Source organism: Schistocerca cancellata, chromosome 1 (genome assembly GCF_023864275.1).
Source record: "Schistocerca cancellata isolate TAMUIC-IGC-003103 chromosome 1, iqSchCanc2.1, whole genome shotgun sequence".
Taxonomy (NCBI): Eukaryota; Metazoa; Arthropoda; class Insecta; order Orthoptera; family Acrididae; genus Schistocerca; species Schistocerca cancellata.
In genome coordinates this window covers 942141059-942166065 of record NC_064626.1, presented here as the reverse complement: position 1 = coordinate 942166065, position 25007 = coordinate 942141059, and the positions used below count along the sequence as shown (strand labels likewise).

Sequence of the window (25007 nt, the reverse complement as noted above, 5' to 3'; positions counted from 1 at the left end):
TATCCCACATGGTATTTATGCCTGAGTGCTGCAAGCTGCCAGTTGTAAGTATTAGCAGCTGAGATTTACTTATGTTGGCTTTTAGTCCTTGAGCATGGGAATATGTACTTAATTCTAATACCTCATTAGTTGCAGAAAATTCCACTTCCTCACAGTCTTTGCCACAGAATAAAACTGAGGTGTTATCAGTACAATTTAAAATGTGTGAGTTAAAGGGGTGTAAAAGTCAGTAATGTATGCTAGAAAAAGGAAAAGGTCAAGAGTCGAGCTTTGAGGAATTCTTCATATCATTGTTTCATTTGTGGATTTGAAAGCTGAAACATAATTATAAATTTCATACGTAGGTTTGGTATGATGTTTCCAGCTCACTAGAAGTTTCGCTAATGCATTGTTGATATTGTATGCTTGCAGTGTGCAAACACAGTCTTATATTACCATACACTTTGTGGAACAAACTGATCACAGCAGTGGCTCCGCTTAGTCTTTCCTAGATCCATGTTGTGATTCAGTAAGCATTTTGTGTCTTGAGAAAAATGTTTTGGAGTGTGGGACAACTGTTACAAATATTTTACTGAAGGTAAGAGAATTTGGTCTACAATTTTTAAACTTCTTCCTTACTTCTCTTCTTACGTATTGGCTAAATAATACTTATTTGTAAGGCACATAGATATATATTTTCACTAATACTATAATTAATAAGTTAGGTAAGGGACTCAGTGATTTCATTGGCACATTTCTTTAACACTACACTCGACGTAGCATCCCAGCCAGAAGAGTGTTATTTAGTTTTTGCATTGCATTAAATATTTCTTGTTGAGTCACCTCTACAAATTTGAGCCCTATATTGTATATAATATTATTTAGTATATCAGTCCTGTAAATCTATAACTGGGGCCAGTTGGGAAAAAGGAGAGATAAGTGCTTATTGACCAAATTACATATCACATTTGGATCTTTGACTATGTGGCCTTCATCTATTACTGACAGGTTCACTTTGCACCTTGTTGGTGGTTTTACGATGTTTACTTATTAGTCTCTAAGATGTCTTACCTACTTGACTGAATGCTTTATTGCATCATTGTTTGTTTGTTTATTTCCTCAAGTGTAAAAGGGCTTGACTGTACTTTTTCTTAATTCTATGCAGTTTTGTTTTTTTATATCTACAACTGATTACATCCAGAATGAATTTTTCATTATGCAGTGAAGTGTGCATTGATATCAAACTTCTTGGCAGATTAAAACCATGTCCTGGACCAGAACTTGAAATCAGGACCTTTGCCTTTCGTAGGCAAGTGCTTTACTTGCTAAGTTACCCAAGCATGACTCATGGTCCATCCTCACAGTTTTACTTCTGCCAATACCTCATCTCCTACATCCAAAGCATCAAACAAGTTCTCTTGGAAAACTTGTGAGACTAGTACTCCTGGAAGAAAGGATACAGCAAAGACATGGCTTAGCCACAACCCAGAGGATTTTTCCAGAATCAATTTTCCAGGAATGCTAGTCCTGCAGTTTCACAGGAGAACTTCTGAGAGGTTTGAAAGGTAAGAGATGAGGACTGATGGAAATAAAGCTGTGAGCATGGATCGTGAGTTTTGCTTTGGTAGCACAACTGGTAAAGCACTTGCCTTTGTAAGGCAAAGGTCTCAAGTTGAGTATCAATCCAGCACACAGTTTTAATCTGCCAATAAGTTTCATATCTACATACATACCTACAATCCATCAAACACTGCACGGTGAAAGGTACTCTGTACCACTACACGACATTTCATTCCACTCACAAACAGAGCGCAGGAAAAATGACTATCTATATGCCTCTGCACAAGCCCTAATTTCTCTTATTTTATCGTCATGGTCCTTAAGTAAAGTCCGCCTCAGATGCTGGTTCTCTAAATTTCTGCACTAGGGCCTCACAAAAAGTGCATTGTCTTCCCTCCATGGATTCCCATTTGATTTCATGAAGCTCCTCCATAATACTTGTGTACTGATCGGACTTAAACGGTAACAAATCTAGCAGCATACCTCTGAATTTCTTTGATGCCTTCCTTTAATCTGACCTGGTCAGTATCCCAAACACTCCAGAATGGGCTGCACTAGCATTCTATATGCCACATTTTCCTAAATTCTCCCAATAAAACAAAGTCGAGCTGTATCAACCTGATATGCTCATTCCATTTCATATTACTTTGCAACATGGGGTGGGGTGAGGGAAGTCTGCTGTGGCCGCCCACTTCATACAGCGTAGTTCCTACTGCATCGGCATCAGACTTCTTGTCCAACCAACACATGATGCCTGCACCACAGGGCGTATATTCGCCAGGAAAACCTACATCGTCTGTGTTGTTAACAAATATTTACCTGCGGCCACAACACAACACTACACAACACCAGGTCTCCACCGGCGGCTGCCAGGGACCGCTACCCATTTGCAGAGCTTGTAGAACAGCTTCACCAGAGGTCGCAGCTAGCACAGGAACTACTTTGATATACCAGACACGCGATTGTAAATAGTTTCGGCAGATGGGTCCACCAAATGGGCTTTATAAGGCGGCGCACTGCTGGAAAAAGTAGTTCAACGCACCGATTGGAAGTGTACAGAGCTGCCAGCCGGGCAGCCACAGCCAGATGCCTCTTCTAGCTGGCCAATCTCTTGTAGATGGACTAGGTATAATCGACAAACCTCTTTACATTGTAGAATTGTTTTTGTTATCACTCCCCATGCAGAGTAGGATCTTTTCTATTATTATTATTTGTTTTTTTATATTTGTGTTGATCCACAGTTGGGATCCAGTCTGTTGTTCTTTTGGGGATTGTATTATTGTTTCATTTTGGTGGGTCAAATAAATTGTTTTCGGACTTGTGTTTTCCACATTTCTATTCTGCTAGCACAAATACTTCAGAAGCCTTTTGGCCAATGTATAGCAGTCTTTTCATTGTGCCTGTCTGTAACTCAATGTCTCCTCTACATGGTGAATATCAATCTATACTTTCCATAATATTGTTTTTATTCCATTCTGGACTTTCCATTGTTCGATTTAGTACTTCAATAAATATATTAATAGTTGGACTTCTACTTACCCCATGCATCTGAGGAGGACATTCTTCAGCCAACGGAAGAATTTAAATTCTGAAGATATTCCAGGTTTAACAGCTGGATTTGCATGCCCAATATAGAACCACACAAGGAAAACAGCAATGATATTTGCTAGGGCATATCCCCAATGCACAAGAAACATAATCAAAATTTTTACAGCAACCTGTGAAATGGAGAAGAATGGAGTTCAATATTAATAACTTCGGAAAAATATTCAATAATTCAGTGACATATACATTGAATAATCAAAAAATGAACTGAAATGGATTGGTTAGTTTTAAACGTAGAAACTTAGTATAATACAAAATACAACTAAAATATACACAATTTTTTTTTTTAGAAAAAGCAAAAATTTTAAAGGATATATCCAGATTCACCAATTCAGAAAATTTGAGTATAATGAGGAATAACCACATAAAATAAGCACTCAAGTACATGCCTCTAGAGAATGTAATAACTGTTAGTATCAGGGAATTTCATATTTAATGGGTAAATTACACTGTTGGAAAAATACTATAGACACTAACAGCTAACACAAGCATTTTTTCTTAACTGGAGGGGAGGGAGGACTGAAAAAGGGGGGGGGGGGGGTTGAGAGAAATGCTTAGTGTGACATGAATGTTACCAGGAAAGCGATCAACAGTTTGAAAAAAAGGAGCTTTTACACTCATAGGTTTCACATGACGTGAGCAATGTTTTTTTTTTTTTTTTTTCTGGCATTAACCGAAACCAGGAAGTGGTATATAAAGGCATTCAACACACAGAAAAAGACAAAAATCCCTGGGAAGAAGAGGAAAACTAGGGGCATCACAAAAACAATGGGATATGTGATAAAACAGAAAATACTGAAAGAAGATCTCTACAGGACTATGTAGCCAATATTTGGAGCAATAATACTATTGCTAAAAGAACAAGGAGGAGGAATGAGATAATTTATATACATAAGTGGACCACTGGCTTCCACTAAGCATGGCAGTCTAGTCTTAAAGCAAATCTCTAAAAAACTGCAATGTTGCGGGATTGAATCCCAGTCAGACCACAGAATTTTTCATCTGCATTTTACCTAGCCTTCACTTCTCAATGATTTGAATATTTTCCAGGAACATGATTTGAATTCCGCATTAAACAGTGGATCTCCTTTCCCTGTTAGGATTACTGGGGATGATTAAGAGCACACAATTCACCGAAGTGGCATGCAACTGAAAAACTTTTTTTATATTGGCCTTCAATCAGTGGTATACAAGATTTTTACAACATACTTTCAACACATATGCACGCACGCACGCACGCGCACACACACACACACACACACACACACACACACACACACACACACACACACACACACAGAGAGAGAGAGAGAGAGAGAGAGAGAGAGAGAGAGAGAGAGAATTGGGGGTTGGCACATCATTTATGGGCACACGATGATTATGATTATGATTATTAGTGTTTTAGGGCGCACAACAACGAGGTTATCAGCGCCTGATTTATGGGCACACGACAAGATCTTTGAGAAGTGTATATAGTATGATACACTTGCAAGCTGTCAAGCATAAATGATGTGGAAGAAACAAGCTGTGTTTGTGGTTTCCATAAAGCTCTTGACACTGCTCAGATGGAACTTGTGTGACAAGGAACAAGGAATAGTACCTACAGATAACTTAGACAAAATATATGCAGTGCAAAAAACAACCTCAATCAGATTACATCAACAGAGTGGAAGTTCAGGAGAAAATGAATCTGTGAAAATGGCCAATCACATCTCTGTTGCCTTAGGAGAGGTTCTTCTAATACACTAAAATATAAACAAAATTCAAGCTTTCGCAACCAACAGTTGCTTCGTCAGGAAAGAGGGAAGGAGAGGAAAAGACGAAAGGATGTGGGTTTTAAGGGAGAGGGTAAGGAGTCATTCCAATCCCGGGAGCGGAAAGACTTACCTTAGGGTGAAAAGGACAGGTATACACTCGCACACACACCCATATCCAACCGCACATACACAGACACAATGTCTGCTTGTGTCTGTGTATGTGCGGTTGGATATGGGTGTGTGTGCGAGTGTATACCTGTCCCCTTTTCCCCCTAAGGTAAGTCTTTCCGCTCCCGGGATTGGAATGACTCCTTACCCTCTCCCTTAAAACCCACATCCTTTCATCTTTTCCTCTCCTTCCCTCTTTCCTGACGAAGCAACCGTTGGTTGCGAAAGCTTGAATTTTGTGTGTATGTTTGTGTGTCTATCGAACTGCCAGTGCTTTCGTTTGGTAAGTCACATCATCTTTGTTTTTAGATATATTTTTCCCACGTGGAATGTTTCCCTCTATTATACACTAAAATATAATGTAGATAGATTGTGAAAACCAATAAAAATTGGCAGGTTGCACTGATTTGTTTACTTCAGCTGCACAAAAAACTCAAAAATGGTGAATTTAAAGATCAGAATGGTTTATAGTAAGTATCCCACAGGGAAATTAAAGACTGATAATCACATTACTGGATCAGTTGCTGAATTTACATGCTTATAGCAATTGAAAACAAGAGAGTAATGGACACTGAAAGAATGAAACAAGAGAAAAAAGGGCCTTGCAGCCATTTGGGGGATTAATCGGAAATTGGGGGGGCATCTATCCAGAAACAGAGGTCTATATCTGGTGTATACGTGCTGTCCAATCAGTATTACTCTACAGCAGTGAAATACGAACCTTACAAGTGCAAACTGTTGTAAAACAGAGAAGAATTTCAGAACAATGATTATGGATAGGATAAAAAAACAGGGGGGCAGGGGGCTGCAGGAGTTAAGGATGTTGTACTGATCATTATGAAACTGAACTGAAGGTAGGGTTGACAAGTAGTACGATAAATAGATGAAAGATGGTCAAGAAATTTAATTGCTGAGCAAACCATAAGAAGAAAATGGCTCAAAGTAGTTTGCTTCTTTAATATTCAGTTCAGCATGCAGCTGAAGAATAACAGAATGCTAACATGAATACTTTTACACAGTAATAAATACTGGGTTAGTGGGTTATTAAAAAGCACCTCTGGGGTTTCCAAAGAAGACTGCATGAAAAACACAAGACATATAGAAAAATGACACATATAGTGGACAGAGCAACCCCCTGCCCCCCCCCCCCCCCCCCTCCCCCATCAAGTTTGGATTTGTAATACTTGTCATGACATAGTAGCACTAAGTAAGGGACAGGCATGTCAGAACATACTATCACATTGATTTCATTTGTGCCTGCATATAGGTAGCCCAACAAACAGATTTTCGAAGTGGACTACTGTCACACCTTACTGGGCAATTTGTGTCGGTGTGTGCATGCAGGACTATGTTTGTCACATTACAAACAGTGCCCAAACAGAGAATCTGTAATGCAAGTTACAAATCTGGAGAGATGCTCTTTCAACTGATACTCTTCTGTATGTCTTGTAGTTTTCAGAATGCTGTCTTTTAAAACCCTAGAGATACTTATGAATAGCCCTGAACTGTCTCCATACACAAGTTTCTCAGTCTTTTGGCAAAGAATCTAATATCTCAAAAAGATATACTTGAGTAATTATTAAAATTTCAACCATGTAGTAGTACTGTCCTGAATAAACAAACAATATTTTGAAGAAAACCCAAAAAGGAAAACATGCTTACAGGAGCCTCTGCTTCTTCCACATTCAATATTGTTAACTCACCTCTCTCTTCTCCCGATTCTCATTATGCATGGAGTAAGGTCTAAAAGTAATTTTAATTCTATCACTTTTTATTACACTTCGCGATTACGGTTTATCTGTAATTTGTGTAGTTCACAGAAGTTGTTGGTGGAGGAAAACACCCTGATGGCTCAGGTTGTGAAGCAGCCATTGAAATAGAGCATAGTTTGCTCAGCTGCATGTTGTACCACCAGGTGGTCAACTTTGTTCTTGACAACAGATTAGCAGTGGCCATTAATCTTGATGGGCAGCTGATTGGTAGTTATACCAACATAAAAGGCTGGGCAGTGTTTGCAGCAGAGTTGGTATATGACAAGGCTTCTTCCACAGGTGGTGCAGCCTCTGATGGGATAAGATAAGCCTGTGACAAGGTTGGAGTACGAGGTGCTGGTTGGGTGAATTGCGCAGTCCAGCACCTTGGTCTGCCACAGGGATATGAGCCCTGTAGCAAGAGGTTGGGAGTCAGAGTGGAATAGGGATGAACTAGAATGGTATGAAGGTTTGGTGGGTGACAGAAAACCATTTTGGGAGGGCTAGGAAGGATCTTGATATGATGTCCCTCATTTCAGAGCAAGACAAGACATACAGTCCTGACAGAGGATATGATTCAGTTGTTCCAGTCCAAAGTGATACTGGGTGACAAGGCACCCCCTTGAGGCTGACTCTTGGGTGATGGAAGGATTGGAAGTGTGTGAGCATATGGTACTGGAAATCCATTTGGAACTAGATTTGGGGGGTATTGCCTGTCTGTGAAGGCCTTTGTGAGGTCTTCACTATAACAGGCAAGTGAGTTCTCGTCACTATAGAGATACATCATCCACGGGTGGCTAGGGCTAGGCTATATGGGAGGTGTTTTTTGGTGTGGAAGGATGTCAGCTGTTGAAATACAGATACTGTTGGTGGTTAGTGTGTTTAACGTGGACAGAGGTGTGGATGGAGCCATTAGCTAGGTGGAGGGCAGGGTAGAAGAATATTGTGCACTGGGTAGAGGAGGAAAGTGTGAAGCAGATGGGAGAGAAGGTGTTGAGGCTGTGAAGGAATTAGGGTAGGGTGTCTTGGCCCTGAGTCCACATCATGAAGATATTATCAGCGAACCTGAACCAGACTAAAGATTGGAGTTTTGGGAGGCTAAGAATGTTTCCTCTAGATGGTCCATAAACAGGTTGGCATAGGAGTGTGCCTTGCGGGTGCCAGTAGTTGTGACAGATATTTGTTTGTAAACCTCAGGCATGAGGGACGTAGCTGTAAAGGAAGGTGCCATCAACAGTGATGAGTAGGAATCCAGAGGTAAAGGAGTGGGAATGGTAGAAAGTCAGTGATGGAAATGATTAGTACCTTCGATGTGGGAGGCTAGGTTTCGGGCAAATGGTTTGTCAACAAGAGCAGAAATTCTTTCAGTGGGAGCACAGTAGCCAGCTACATTGGGGCATCCAGGATTGTTGGATTTGTGGATTTTGGGGAGCATGTAGAATATGGATGTGCAGGATGTTATTGGGGTGGGGAGGGAGATGGAGACAACCCCTGCTCCCATAATTGTCCTGGTTGCAATCTCAGGTAATCCACTACCAGCACACCTTCCACCCTACAGTTTCTCTTCCTCTCTCCTATCATCCTCTCCCATTTCATGTCCCCATGTCCCATTCAGCGCATTACGCTTCCCACTGACTGCTAAAAATGTGCCAGTCCATATACTTTCTGCACCTCCCTCCCACATTCCTAGCTGACAAACTGGCTCTTTTCCTCTAAACCACTAGCCACCCACCCCAGTCCCAGTCCCTCTCCCTGCCTTGGGCACATCAATCCTTCACAGTCTTAAAACCAGAAACAGTCTATTATTAGATACAAATGAATTTATGGCCACTTATTCATTCCTACAGCATACTCATTTCATAAAGATTACAAGTCAGTCTTAGTGGATTATATTTGTCTGTCATAATTTGCCTCAATCTTATATGCTGAGATTTCATTTGTCATAATTGTGTGCTCAATCAGTTTTACAACTGAACCAATTCAAACAGATAAAGAAGAGTCTCTTCTCTAGTGAGACCTGCAAATACACTCAGCTTTAGCTCTAGATATAACTGCAGAACAGGCATACGGTAGTTACTGCCAAGCTGAAACAAATGATTTAACATCTTTTCCATCCTTACATTCATTATCAAAGTTCCATTGAAGATTAAGCCATTGTTTAAATTTTCACAGTTCACATTTAGTTCTCACTGTGGATTCATCAAGACCCACAATGCACTGAATATGAACAATATGGTAACCTTTCTCATAGTGATACAAAACTTTTGACCTCTTTTCTAATAAACATAATTTTCATATCTGCATCTTCATCTCCTGCAGACCCACTCACATTTTATTCTCTGTTACTTAAAAACCAAAACACCTCACACATTCACTGTTACAGGTTTACTGCAGTGATATGGGAGTGCAAAATGTGTAAATGTACAATGTTATTGCCTTTGCTTAATGACAGCTAATGATGTGATTGTGATACTACGTTATACATTAAAACATGAATCTTTGGATATAAGGTCTGCTTGTCATGCAAAACAGTGTTTTTTGCACAACAGAAAGACCTTATATCCAATAATTTTAACTACAAACATAGCTTACACAAGAGCAACAAATTCAAATTATGAATAAACTGACTCATTTGTAAGCAAAAACGCAGATAATGAAAGCACACATACTGAGGCTTAACAGTACTTGTATCATTAAGTTAAATTACAGAAGACCCATTAATAGTCACAAATTTGTTTATGTGATAATTATATCAAAATTATTGATATTACAAGTAAACACTGCCATCCTTCTAGCATTATATTAGGCAAAACAGATTAACTTTATTTTCTTGGCTGCTTACTGGAAGGGTAATTAGTCATTAGCAGCACATTACTTTAAACCCATGGTATAATGACATGTTGTGATGTTGGTTTCTCTCTCTCTCTCTCTCCCTCTCTCTAAACACACACACACACACACACACACACACACACACACACACACACACACACATTGCAACTTGACAGGTGGCACAATGTTGTCAGTCATGTGTAGGAAACATGGACGGTTAAAATCAAACAATGGAAATTCCATGATGGAATGAAACAATACCAGAGAAGGAAAATCGCCACTCACCATATAGCGAAGATGCTGAATCGTGATAGGCAAAACAAAAAGATTCACACAGTTATAGATTTCAGCCATTAAGGCCTTTGTCAGCAGTACACACACACACACACACACACACACACACACACACACACAACTTGCACACACGTCTGCCGCAGAGAACTGAAACCACACTGCGAGCAGCAGCACCAGTGCATGATGGGTGTGGCACTGGGTGGGGGTAAGGAGGAGGCTGGGGCAGGGAGGGGGAAGGATAGTATGTTGGGAGTGGTGGACAGTGAAGTGTTGCAGTTTAGACGGAGAGCAGGAGAGAAAGTCTGGGTTTAGTGGTGAAATGACGGCTGTGCAGTGCTGGAATGGGAACAGGGAGGGGGCTGGATAGGTGAGGACAGTGACTAACGAAGGTTGAGGCCAGGAGTGTAACAGGAACATATGATGTATTGCAGGGAAAGTTCCTACCTGTGCAATTCAGAAAAGCTGGTGTTGGTGGGAAGGATCCATATGGCACAGGCTGTGAAGCAGTCATGGAGATGAGGGATATCATGTTTTGCAGCATGTTCACCAACAGGGCGGTCCACTTGTTTTTTGGCCACAGTTTGTCGGTGGCCGTTCATGCAGACAGACAGCTTCTTGGTTGTCATGCCTACATAGAATGCAGCAGAGTGGTTGCAGCTTAGCTTGTAAATCACATGACTGGTTTCACAGATAGCCCTGCCTTTGATGGGATAGGTGATGTTAGTGACTGGACTGGAGTAGGTGGTGGTAGGAGGATGTATGGGACAGGTCTTGCATCTAGGTCTATTACAGGGGTATGAGCCATGAGGTAAGGGATTGGGAGCAGGGGTTGTGTAAGGATGGACGAGTATATTGTGTAGGTTCGGTGGACGGCGGAATACCATGGTAGGAGGGGTGGAAAGGATAGTGGGCAGGACATTTCTCATTTCAGGGCACAACAAGAGGTAATTGAAACCCTGTCGTAGACTGTAATTGAGTTGCTCCAGTCCCGGATGGTACTGAGTTACGAGGGGAATGCCCCTCTCTGGCTGGACTGTGAGACTTAAGGAGGTGGTGGGAGACTGGAAAGATAAGGCATGGGAGATTTGTTTTTGTGCAAGGATGGGAGGATAATTACGGTCAGTGAAGGCTTCAGTGAGACCCTCGGTATATTTTGAGAGGGACTGCTCGTCACTGCAGATGTGACGACCACGGGTGGCTAAGCTGTATGGAAGGGACTTCTTGGTATGGAATGGGTGGTAGCTGTCAGAAGTGAAGGTATTGCTGGTGGTTAGTAGGTTTGACATGGACGGAGGTACTAATGCAGCCATCTCTGAGGTGAAGGTCAACATCTAGGAAGGTGGCTTGTTGGGTTGAGTAGGACCAGATGAAGCAAATGGGGGAGAAGTTGTTGAGGTTCTGGACAAATGTGAATAAGGTGTCCTCACCTTCAATCCAGATAGCAAAGATGTTGTCAATGAATCTGAACCTGTTCCCTCACCTGCAACACTTCACTGTCTGCCACTCCCACCATACTATCCCTCCCCCTCCCCGCCTCAGTCTCCTCCTTACCCCCACCCAGTTGGCACTCCCATCATGCACTGGTGCTGCTGCCCGCAATGTAGTTTCAGCTCAGACTGCAGATGAGTGTGCAAGTTGCGTATGCATGAGTGTGTGTGTGTGTGTGTGCGTGTGTGTATGTGTGTCTACTGCTGACAAAGGCCTTAATGGCCGAAAGCTATAATTGTGCGAACCTTTTTGTTGAAACATGGAAGGTAATGTAATGACTTTATGTTAATATTGATAAAAGGCCTTTCTTTGCTGTACTGAAACATAACCTCCTCTGAATTAACTATCATCTGTCACATTAACAGCATTAAGTTTGGGAATACTAACACCTCCAAGTGACAGCCACCTGTTGCAGAATGGTGAGTACCAGTTTTTCAGTTTTGAATGAATGTGTGCATTCTGGACAGCTGGTTGATGATTTCCTGCTTGAGATGTAGTCTGTTCTTCTGGAGATGACACCAGACTTGAAGAACGTTGTAAAATCTGAAAGAGAAATTTTTTTAAATAAATACAAATTCAGATTTTTATAAGAAATAAAAGCAATAGTTGTATACCAACAGACATCACAGATTCTGATGCCATGTAGCTAACAATGATACCCCACAGAATGTTTACATGAATTATATATTTAAAATGTACCTATTTCCGTCCAAACCATTCATGCCGCAAAATGGAAGTACTCAAAATACTTAATTGATGAGATCATTGTAAGATGGACAACTCCACTTTTCAACTTTTTACAGGAGCGGCCAAAACCTAATATACAGAAATCTGCATTGCATAGAGTACTGAATATTTTTCAGGTGACTTATGACCCCTGAAAACTAAATTTCAGTTCATTTTTTGATATAGAGTGAATAAAAAAGCAGAAATTTGTGAATAAATTTAGGAGCCCTCTGGAGTCCCCCCCCCCCCCCCCCCCCCCAGTCCTTTTTACACGTGTGAGGATTTGTCCAAGTTTGATTCTGATGGCAGACATTTTTAACTTATCTATGCAATTTTGAAATTGGTGAGGTTGACACTGTATAAAGAAAATTGATTTTATCACCTTTCTTGATAGTAATAAAACTCAATCAGTGTAAGTAAATAGCCCATAGTACCAAACCTCTAATTACATAAAGCAAAAACACAGTGAGATATTATATTCTTAATCTTCTTTTATTACACACAAACTTTTCTCAAACATAAAACAAGTTTGCAAAAATAAATATTCTTACGATGCTGATTAACTACTTAATATTCACAATTACAATTTCTTAATGATCAGTACCTAACTTTCAATATGAAAATCAAATTCAACTCCATTCTGACATTGTGCTGAATTTTCCCCAAGTATGTTTCATGTCACTGTAACATCTGAATGTCTAGCCACTTTGCTACATAGAGTTTGATCAACAGCTTTTTGATAATGTTAACTTTCTGAGGGATGATTTTGCAGCACACTGGAATCAGTATGTGGTTATCATGCAGAAATGATTTAAACATCCTATTGTAGAAAGAGAAGTTCTAATGTCATTGGAGTAATTCAGTTCTCCTTTGACAAGAATATTTTTTCTGGCTTTTGACCACATTATGAAGCAATGTTTCAAACTCAGACAGCCAAAAATTCAAGTTTTTGGTGATATTTCTGCTGCTTTTGCTTGCTCTCTCCAATTACATGCAATCCAGTCTTTTCCATACATCTTCAATGTCCTATGTCTCGCATATATTTCATGGTAATCTTACGTTAAAAATTATATTTTTCCTTCTAATATTTTTTCCTAATATGTCAAATATTCTGTCTCAGGTAAGGAAAGAGTGGCCACTAAGAAGAAAAATTAGTTCGAGAGATTTTATATTCCTTTTGGGGCACATTATATTCCTTGGGGCACATTTAAAGCTCTAAGCAAAGAAAGGAAAGCAGAAAAGTGGAAGAAGTATATACAGGGTCTATACATGGGCGATGTTCTTGAGGACAATATTATGGAAATGGAAGAGGTGGTAGATGAAGATGAAATGGGAGATATGATACTACGTGAAGAGTTTGACAGAGCACTGAAAGACCAGGTAGATGAAGATGAAATGGGAGATATGATACGGCGTGAAGAGTTTGACAGAGCACTCAAAGACCTAAGTCGAAACAAGGCCCCGGGAGTAGACAACATTCCATTAGAACTACTGACAACCTTGGAGAGCCAGTCCTGACAAAACTCTACCATCTGGTGAGCAAGATGTATGAGACAGGCGAAATTCCCTCAGACTTCAAGAAGAATATAATAATTCAATCCCAAAGAAAGCAGGTGTTGACAGATGTGAAAATTGCCAAACTATCAGTTTAATAAGTCACAGTTTCAAAATACTAACGCGAATGCTTTACAGACGAATGGAAAAACTGGTAGAAGCCGACCTTGGGGAAGATCAGTTTGGATTCCATAGAAATGTTGGAACACGTGAGGCAATATTGACCCTACAACTAATCTTAGAAGAAAGATTAAGGAAAGGCAAAACTACGTTTCTAGCATTTGTAGACTTAGAGAAAGCTTTTGACAATGTTGACTGGAATACTCTCTTTCAAATTCTGAAGTTGGCATGGGTAAAATACAGGGAGCGAAAGGCTATTTACAATTTGTACAGAAACCAGACGGCAGTTATAAGAGTCGAGGGACATGAAAGGGAAGCAGTGGTTGGGAAGGAGTGAGACAGGGTTGTACCTCCTCCCAATGCTATTCAATCTGTATATTGAGCAAGCAGTAAAGGAAAAGTTCAGAGTAGGTATTAAAATCCATGGAGAAAAAATAAAAACTTTGAGGTTCGCCGATGACATTGTAATTCTGTCAGAGACAGCAAACGACTTGGAAGAGCAGCTGAACGGAATGGACAGTGTCTTGAAAGGAGGATATAAGATAAACATCAACAAAAGCAAAATGAGGATAATGGAATGTAGTCAAATTAAGTCGGGTGATGCTGAGGGAATTAGATTAGGAAATGAGACGCTTAAAGTAGTAAAGGAGTTTTGCTATTTGGGGAGCAAAATAACTGATGATGGTCGAAGTAGAGAGGATATAAAATGTAGACTGGCAATGGCAAGGAAAGCGTTTCTGAAGAAGAGAAATTTGTTAACATCGAGTATTGATTTAAGTGTCAGGATGTCTGTTCTGAAAGTATTTGTATGGAGTGTAGCCATATATGGAAGTGAAACATGAACGATAACTAGTTTGAACAAGAAGAGAATAGAAGCTTTCGAAATGTGGTGCTACAGAAGAATGCTGAAGATTAGATGGGTAGATCATGTAACTAATGAGGAGGTATTGAATAGAATTGGGGAGAAGAGGAGTTTGTGGCACAACTTGACTAGAAGAAGGGATCGGTTCATAGGACATGTTCTGAGCATCAAGGGATCACCAATTTAGTAGCTGAGAGCAGCGTGGAGGTTAAAATCGTAGCGGGAGACCAAGAGATGAATACACTACGTAGATTCAGAAGGACGTAGGCTGCAGTAGGTACTGGGAGAGTGAAGAAGCTTGCACAGGATAGAGTAGCATGGAGAACTGCATCAAACCAGTCTCAGGACTGAAGACCACAACAACAACAACAACATTTAAAGAGCCAGAAACTGCACATCATGAAAGCAATGATTTTTGTTCTGTTCTGGAGAATCATCTGTAAATACGATGAATAGTATCTGTGAAATGCAATTCCTCATTTTGAAATTGTTCACAAAGATTATCACGTACAGCAGTAACTGATTTGAAGGTTTCTGCATTTCAAGTTCACTCCAACACCATGAATTGTGGGGTACTGTTTTGTTATTATGAAGACCCAGTCAGAACTGACAAATTATAACAGTAGAGCTGGCAGCTGTAATAGGCCAGTCTGGGTAGATACAATTTTTTCTGCACATTTAATGAAAGAGTTAATAAACCATCCATTATTTCTTACAGCAGAAGAGGTTTCTTACAGCAGAAGTAGCCATGTAATAGGGTTGTCCAAATTTTGTTCTGCAGGTCACAATTCACATTCATTTTGAACAGCTTTCAATTAGTTTTTTCGAACTTGAAAAGATTATGATTACACTTAACTTCGAGGACTACTGGAGTTAGTTAAAATCTAAGTTAAGTAAAAAAAAAAAGATTTGTCAGTCCTTTGATAATCAGCCTGCTCAATTATTTCCCATTCAATAGTTTTAAAATGTCACCTTTCTTTAATATCTAAACTAATAATGCAAAAATAAAATAGGCATGTAAAATACATACATTCAATAATATGATCACAATATGGTTGGAACTATGACCATGCCTAGAATGACTACACTAGAAAGCAGTAAAAATAAATACATGTGTGAACTACACATGATCATCATCTTAAAGGTTTTGCAGTATATATAAAATGGTTGCAGTAGAAAGTGTATGGAGACGTATGACAAAGTAAATACTGGAAATGTGGAAAGTGATAAGGTTCTGAATACTCTCAATGGTGAACCCTTAACATAACATTATTCTTTTGTTGGTAGAAGTGATATCTCTTAGCCGCATCTGTGATACTAGTGAAGAATAGGCAATTTTTACAGGGAAAAGTGAAGCATATTTAATATGTATCAAACAACAGAAAATCCAGGATGAAATGTAACAATATTATGAAAAGGATAGTTGGTATTCACCAGACAGCAGAGATACTGAGTCGGAAATAGGCACAACAAAAAGACTGTCACAAAATGAGCTTTTGGCCAACAAAGCCTTCATTGAAAGTAGACAAAACACACACACACACACACACACACACACACACACACACACACACACACACACACCGGATTCTGTGGTCATGTGTGCGAGTTTAGTGTGTGTGTGTGTGTGTGTGTGTGTGTGTGTGTGTGTGTGTGTGTGTGTGTGTGTGTGTGTGGTGGGGGGGGGGGGGGGGCGTATGAAACGGACTTGTTGGCCGAAAGCTTATTTTGTGACGGTCTTTTTGTAGCACCTATCTGTGACTCTGCATCTCTGCTACATGATATGTACCTATCTTATGTAAGTATGTCCCTTTACATATATCTCCTTTACCTGGGTCATTGAATATTTCGTGTTCTGAGGTTTAGCATTTAAAGTATTACGAAAGGTAGGATGTATTTTGTCGACAGTAAACACTGTCAAATATCAAGTAATATTCATGATAAGGAGTGTTTAAAAGTTGCATATAACTGTGAATAAGTTAATTAACATATACTGTAGTTCAGTGAGTGCTAAGTTCTCGCTTTTACAGAGAAATAGCTAAATTTTTGCATTCTAACATACACTTAAAAAGTGTCAATCTGCAGGCCATATTTTTGCAGCTCCTAAACAGTGATAATTTGTGTCATGTGAATTGTGTTAAGTGGTTTAGATACATTTTTAAGCATTAAATCTGTGTAGCAAGGTGTGATAAATGTAGCTGTAGGCTATCAATGATTGGTCACAGTGCAGCAGGTATCATCTCTGAAATACAGTAGAAAATATAGGGACAAGAAATTCAGGGAGAAAAATTGGAGCAGCATGCTGAAAAAGAAACTCACTTGAAATTCTGTCATATGGATGTTTCATCCACTTCTCCCCCTAAAATTAAAAAAAAAATTACATGTTATCTCAAATATAAAAGCTCATTTGAATTTGATAGTGATTTCAACAAAGTACTAATGAATTGTTCCAATGTAATAAATTGACATATTGTCTTTTCTGAAATGGATATTGCATCATTGACTTGGGGCATTTCTCCAGAGAGATTGAAATATGCTGGTGTTAAACACCTCCACAAGAAAGAGGATAGGAGATACATTAATAGCTGTTAACCGGTTTCACTGGTGACATCATTTTCCAAAGTTTTTGAGGTGGTGATGTCCTCTAGGTTTGTATCCTACCTGAACAACAACATTTCCTTAGTAAATCAAAGTTTGGATTTCAGAAAAGTTGCTCTACTGAGAATGTCAGTTACATGTTCACTCACCAAAGTTTACAAACATTAAATAAAAGATGTACCAGACTGTATTTGCTGTTACTTATCTGATGAATTTTACTGTGTGAATCACAATATTCTTCAAGGTAAACTGAGGTTTTATGGTACTGATTGTACAGCCAACAAAAGGATAATGTCATATCTGACCAAAAGATGGCAGACAGTTGTATTTAGTAATTCAAATAACATAAGCAGGGGAAGTTCTTTTAGCTGGGTAGAAATCACTTTTGGGGTTCCACAGGACTCAACCTAGGCCAACTTCTTGTGACTCGCCGATCATTCAAAGCACCGCCGCGCAATTACGCACATCCTCTATGTGCGGCGCTGTCTGCCAGCCATGCAGCAGCTGCGCCACCTAAGCGGCCAGCTGAGCAGCGGCCACTAGACTGGGACTCAGTGCTTATTCGAATGCTAATGTGTACACATGTCTTGCTTGTCAACTTACTCTGTGACTTATATGTGCTGTGTCATTCTGTAATATATGTGTTAAACTTGACGTTATAACAATTGGTGACGAGGTAGTGGATTTTTCCTTTTCACAGTTGACCCACAGGGTTCCATGGCTACTGTCGAGCAACTATTGCAAAATCTCCTCGAACAGCAAACGCTTCTAACAGCAGCGATTCGCGATTTTGTCGCGGCGTCAAATGCGGGGCGTTTCTCGACGTTGGCTTTACCTCCTTTTCCTCCTTACGACGAGATGGCGGAAGACTGGTCTGATTATGAAAAACGTCTTCGACAGCACTTCTTGGCATTTCATGTCACGGACAAACAACCATGTAAGTCTCTGTTCCTTTCCTGGATTTCACCTCAAATGTATCGGTTGTTGTCGCAATTGGATCCTTTGAAGGATCCTGCGTCTTTGTCCTTTGCTGAAATGTGCTCACTTCTGTCTATTTTCAAAAGCAAACGCATGTGGTAGCCTCTCGTGTTGCCTTTTATCGTTGTCAAAAACAGCCACATCAATCCTATCGCGCTTGGGCTGCTGAACTTCACGGCCTCAGCCGAAAGTGTCAATTTGTTACTGACGTTCACAAAGAATCCTATGCCCATTCCATGGTATGGGATGCTATTATCCGGTCGGCGCCCGACAAAGAAGTTTGGCAATGTGCCCTTCAGTTGGCGAATCCGACTCTAGATGAAGTTCTCTCCATTATGCAGTCCTTTGAAATTTCTCGCGCCGCTGGGGCGCAAATAGAGGCGTGGGGTGATGTTGGAGAAATACAACCTCTGTGCGCTGTTGACGTCGCGTGCGGCGTGTCCCTGCCGGCCGACGTGGCTGCAGTGCGCTCCCACGCGCAGCCTCGGCCTAGCCGTAAACAACCCGCTAAGAAACTGCAGCAAAACCCCCAGCAACTTCCTTCATGTCCGCGGTGTTTTATGAAACATTCACGTGAGGATTGTCCCCAACGTTGGGCTGTGTGTCACAATTGCAAAAAGAAAGGTCATGTGTCTTCCGTTTGTAAATCCGACCGCATTCATAATGTTCATGAACATGACGCTGATTCTGATTCTGTGTTGTCTGTCAATTGCACTGCTTCCCTTTCAGGGAAGTTATTCCTCACTGTCCAAATCCTTGGGCGAGATGTTCGCATGCAAGTGGATACCGATTCTGCTGCCACTATAATTAATTCTCAGACGTATCTTCAGTTGGGTTCTCCACTCCTGTCACCTGTCACTCGGCAATTACGGACGTACAATAAACAGAAGATTTCTCTCTTGGGACAGTTTAATGCTGAGGTATCTTACAAATCCGTCGTTCGCACTGTTCCCATATTTGTGGTCGACCAGAGCAACGCAGAAAACCTTTTTGGTTTCGATGCCTTTCGCGTTTTTGGGTTCTCCATAGATGACTCTGTCAATATTGTCTCTGATGCTATTCCTTACGCTCAACTGGATTCCTTGTCGACGACATTTTCGTCCCTTTTTTCTCCTGGGTTAGGCCGTGCAAACGACTTTGAAGCTCATATCACTCTCAAACCCATTGCTTGGTCTAAATTTTTTCGGGCTCGGCCCATTCCCGTGGCCCTTCGTGATCGGGTAAAACGGGAGCTGGATCGTCTCACTACTTCAGGGGTCTTGCTTCCTGTCACTTCCAGTGAGTGGTCCTCTCCTGTCGTTGTCGTTGCTAAGCCAAATGGTGATATTCGTCTCTGTGGCGATTTCAAAGCCACTGTAAATGCTCAATGCCTCATCAACACTTACCCTATGCCCCGCCCTGAAGAACTGTTCACTAACCTTGCTGGAGGCCAGTATTTTTCTAAAATTGACCTGACAGAAGCTTATCGTCAACTTCCTCCTGACGCTGCTTCCCAGCAGTTTCTGGTCCTTAACACGCCTTTCGGCCTCTATCAATACCAACGCTTGCCATTCGGGGTTGCTAGTGCCCCTGCTCTCTTTCAGCGATTCTTGGAACAATTATTGCTCCCTGTCCCTGGGTGTATCAATTACATGGATGACATTGTTGTCACTGGCTCCACCACTGAAGAACATCTTCAAAATCTCTGCACACTTTTTCATGTCTTACAGACTGCCGGTCTTAAGTGTAATCTTCAGAAATCACAATTTTTTCAGACATCTATCACGTACTTGGGGTTTCAACTCTCTCGGGATGCTATTCGTCCTTTTCAGCAAACTGTCGCTGCGATCGATGCCCTTCCTCGCCCTACATCTGTTAAGGAACTGCAGCCCTTCTTGGGGAAAATAGCATACTATCACAAGTTTTTACCATCTGCGGCTTTGGTGGCTCAGCCGTTGCATCGCCTGTTGCATAAAAACGTGCCTTTTCACTGGTCCGCGTCATGCGAAGTGGCTTTCCAGAAATTGAAGACTATGCTGAAACAGGCCCCGTGCCTGGCTACTTATCGACCTGGCCAACATCTTGTTCTTGCCACGGACGCCTCTCAATACGGGGTTGGTGCAGTCCTTGCGCACCGTTTTTCTGACGGTTCGGAACAACCCATTGCTTATGGCTCCAAAACGCTCACAGATGCCCAACAAAAGTATTCTCAAATTGAGAAAGAAGCTTTGGCCATTATTTATGCTCTTCATAAGTTTGGTGTTTTTCTCTATGGCTCAAAATTTCATCTTGTTACGGGTCACAAACCACTTGTTCCCTGGTTTCATCCATCAACATCACTTCCCGACAAGGCAGCACACCGCCTCCAGCGTTGGGCTCTTTACTTGTCTCGTTTCAATTATGAGATTCATTTCCGGCCAACGGCTCAACATGCAAATGCTGATGCTCTGTCTCGCCTTCCCATAGGTTCCGATCAGGCATTCGATAGGGACGAACTTTTGTGTTTCCACCTGGATGTTGCCGAGCAGCGTTTTGTGGACGGGTTCCCCATCACTGGGGACAGGCTGGCGGCTGCTACGGGTTCTGACCCTACCCTCTGCCGGGTTTTACGCTGTATTCAGAAGGGTTAGCCAGATCACCCGTCTGCTAAGACTTCTGATCCGTTGCTGAACTACTACGCTTTGCGCTACCACCTCACGACTAGGGATGGTGTTATCCTCCTCTCCACTGACAATGCTTCACCGCATGTTGTGGTACCTGCGTCTTTGCGTGCTTCGGTCTTGCGCCTCCTTCACCAAGGGCACTGGGGCGTGTCTCGCACAAAATCTCTGGCGCGCCGTCATGTGTACTGGCCTGGCATCGACTCTGAAATAGCACACATGGTCGCTGCCTGCGGCCCTTGTGCATCACAGGCCGCTGCCCCGAAGTCATCTTTGTCACTGTGGCCTTCGCCTGAGAAGCCCTGGGAGCGCATTCATGCTGACTTTGCAAGACCCTTTTTAGGTACTTATTGGCTCCTCGTAATTGACGCCTACTCTAACTTTCCTTTCATTGTCCGTTGCACATCGCCTACCACCGCGGCAACCACCAGTGCTCTCGCCCGCATTTTTTCTTTGGAAGGCCTCCCCTCTACTCTTGTTACTAATAATGGTCCGCAATTTGCCTCTTCAGAATTTGCGGATTTTTGTGCTCGTCACGGCGTTATGCATGTCACGGCCCTGCCGTTCCATCCACAATCCAACGTTGAATCTGATAGACCGGTCCACACATTTAAGACTCAGTTGCGGAAACTTCTGACTTCTTCTGCTGCTGATGATGCACTTCTCCAGTTTCTGGCATCTTACCATTTCACCCCCATGGGCGACCACAGCCCGGCTGAGCTCTTACATGGCCGACAGCCCCGCACACTACTTCATCTTCTGCGGCCTTCCACCTCACGGCCACGGGTGCCTTCACTTGGCCTGTTCACCACCGACGACCTTGTCTGGGTACGGGGATATGGCAGGCGGCCAAAATGGAGCCCGGGCCGCATCTGAAGACACCGTGGCAGACGCCTGTATGAAATCCAGGCGGACACGGGTGTTGCAGTGCGTCGTTCGGGCCAGCTTCGGCCTCGTGTGCCAGCAACGCCTGTTCCGAATGCCGCTACACCACCTTTGGCTCTACCTGACGCTCGGGATCTTGGCATCTCTCAATACTCACAATGCAGCCCTCTCACTGTCATCGCGATGCCAGCACAAGAACGGATGCCACCAGGAGACGTGCCCATCTCCAGGACACCTCCATCAAGACCAGTGCAACAGGGGGGAAAAGTGTTGTGACTCGCCGATCATTCAAAGCGCCGCCGCGCAATTACGCGCGTCCTCTATGTGCGGCGCTGCCTGCCAGCCATGCAGCAGCTGCGCCACCTAAGCGGCCAGCCGAGCAGCGGCCGCTAGACTGGGACTCAGTGCTTATTCGAATGCTAACGTGTACACATGTCTTGCTTGTCAACTTACTCTGTGACTTATACGTGTTGTGTCATTCTGAAATATATGTGTTAAACTTGACGTTATAACACAACTATTATTTCTCATATATGTAAATGATCTAAATGTCTAATATATAACAAGCAGAAGTAATAAGATACAGGTTCTGCCTTTTTGCAAACACACTGTTTTATCTTTTTACTCAAACATATTTCAGCACCTCTGTGCCATCATAAGTGGGTTTTTGTTTACTGAAAACTGCAAAAAGTGAACATATTTTAGGTTGTAACTGAACTAACAAAGTGAGGCTTAAAGAAAGTTTAGCTTCTTACTGTGATTTTACATTACATGGTTTTGGAGGACCAACTGTATGGTGACCTGTGCTGATAGCTTGTCATCTGCAAACCAAATTACATAAATGTGGATTTCATAGGCGAGTTAATACTTTCCTTGATTTTTGAAAAACGTAGTTTTGGCGTGTCAAAATGTTTTGCATATATATTTGTTACCACTCTGTTTCGTTGTGATTAATCCTCCTCCTCATGTATTCTGAAGACACTGCACACACATATTAATATACTTTGTTAATTTAATTTTTTATAAATGCCTTTTTACTTTGCAAAATATGGTGAGCACTATGTTGTTGTGTTTCTTCACACCATCAGTGTTCAGTATTTTTAAATCTGTTGCTATTATAGTTTGGTTGTGATTATGGCTATTAGGTGGTCAGCAAATGTGCTATGGGTGCTGTTACTTTTTAGGCCTCTGAGCTGTTCTGAGTATCTTAAAGTCCCTCCATGTTTGTCCTATGTATAGTGATTGACAAGTGATGCACATGGAATCGTATGATCCTGATCTGAGCAGTTGTGACCTACGCAAGTACCTGACTGACAAATGGCTGACACAGTACATAAACAAACAAACAAACAGAGAACAAAAAAATCAAATATTTGTGACTGCATGTTGACTATAACACAGCAAAATACTCTATAACCAATATGAAGAATATGTGTAAGGAAACATAATTATTCTTGTTGATTTGACGGTGATGCCAAGTGTGTGCTGTAAGGTGGTGCTTCAAAGCTTGCTGCAGCAGCAGCTGGAAAGCCAACAGCATTTGTTCTCTGCCAATTGCATTATGTAACTCTTCTTTTATGACTATTGTTTAACTGATGATATGAGAACTAGGCAAAAATGTTGGTCAACAATTTCATAAAAAAAATTCGTGTGTAGGATTTATGGTGTCATTTGGAGAAAGTAAACTGTAGGGCAGCGTACTCACAAGAGATGGAAAAATAAAAAAAAAATAAAAAATATCCTGGCCACAGAAGAGTGAAACCGATACCTGCTGTTCATCATAGTGTGGAAAGAAACTGGAGTCTGTACTGCATAGTATTAACAGTCAGGAATAAACTACCGTTTATTTATAATTACACTGTTTCTCCATTGGTTCACAGGCGCAGTGTCGGTTAATGTTGGGGAAGCTGCACAGTATTTTGATGAGGCAGTTGCTTGTCATCTTCAGGTGTTTACTGAAGATGACAGGTCTTGTCAAAATATTGTGCAGCTTCCATGACATTATTTGACATGATCCCATGAACCAATGAAGCAGTTACCATGTCAGGAAAGTCTTAAACAGCACTCTGTGTCTTCTCTCTTGCTACAACAGAAACAGTCACCTTTAAAAAGGGGAAGAATTTTTTATTGTTTGTCTAATAAAAGGGACTCAGTAATGCTTAATGGAAAAGAGCACCAGCTCTTTTTCCAGCAAACATGTGCACATTCACATTTATCAACACAGACACCCAAATGCACATTTCTGTGGCCATGGCAAGTGGACTGTGGCCGTGTGTGTGTGTGTGTGTGTGTGTGTGTGTGTGTGTGTGTGTGCATGTGAATTTGTACCATTGCTGGAAAAAGAGCTAGTGCTCATCAATCCACTACACATGAGTGGCTGCTTTCCCCTTATTTTATGTATCACTTCATCCAGGAATTTCCATTAGTGTTACATACGTAATTTTTTGTATACAGGGTGGTCCATTGATAGTGAGCAGGCCAAATATCTCATGAAATAAGCATCAAACGAAAAAACTACAATGAACGAAACTCGTCTAGCTTGAAGGGGGAAACCACATGGCGCTATGGTTGGCCCACTAGATGGCACTACCATAGGTCAAACAGATATCAACAGTGTTTTTTTAAATAGGAACCACCATTTTTTATTACATATTCGTATAGTACGTAAAGAAATGAATGTTTTAGTTGGATCACTTTTTTCACTTTGTGATAGATGGCGCTGTAATAGTCACAAATGTATAAGTACATGGTATCACGTAGCATTCCGCCAGTGCAGACGGTATTTGCTTTGTGATACATTACCCCTGTTAAAATGGACCGTTTACCAATTGCAGAAAAGGTCGATATCGTGTTGATGTATGGCTATTGTGGTCAAAATGCCCAACGGGAGTGTGCTATATATGCTGCTTGGTATCCTGGATGACACCATCCAAGCGTCCGGACCGTTCGCCGGATAGTTACATTACAGGAAGTGTTCAGCCACATACGAAATGTCAGCCACAACCTGCGACAAATGATGATGCCCAAGTAGGTGTTTTAGCTGCTGTCATGGCAAATCCACACATCAGTAGCAAACAAATTGCACGAGAATCGGGAATCTCAAAAACGTCGGTGTTGAGAATGCTACATCAACATAGATTGCACCCGTACCATATTTCTATGCGCCAGGAATTGCATGGCGATGACTTTGAATGTCATGTACAGTTCTGTC

General features: G+C 41.5%; 1 protein-coding gene across 3 annotated transcripts in view; it reads right to left on the bottom strand.

Annotated features, from left to right (window-relative positions):
- Window positions 1-25007, bottom strand: part of LOC126088105 (solute carrier family 12 member 8) — a 189238-nt gene that overhangs the window by 4305 nt on the left and 159926 nt on the right. For all 3 annotated transcript variants that reach the window (XM_049906204.1, XM_049906212.1, XM_049906221.1), the window contains exons 11-12: window positions 11822-11977; window positions 3079-3257 (exon numbers count right to left, since the gene is read on the bottom strand). In XM_049906204.1, the coding sequence (XP_049762161.1) occupies window positions 3079-3257; window positions 11822-11977 (335 nt within the window). The remainder of the gene's footprint in view (window positions 1-3078; window positions 3258-11821; window positions 11978-25007) is intronic.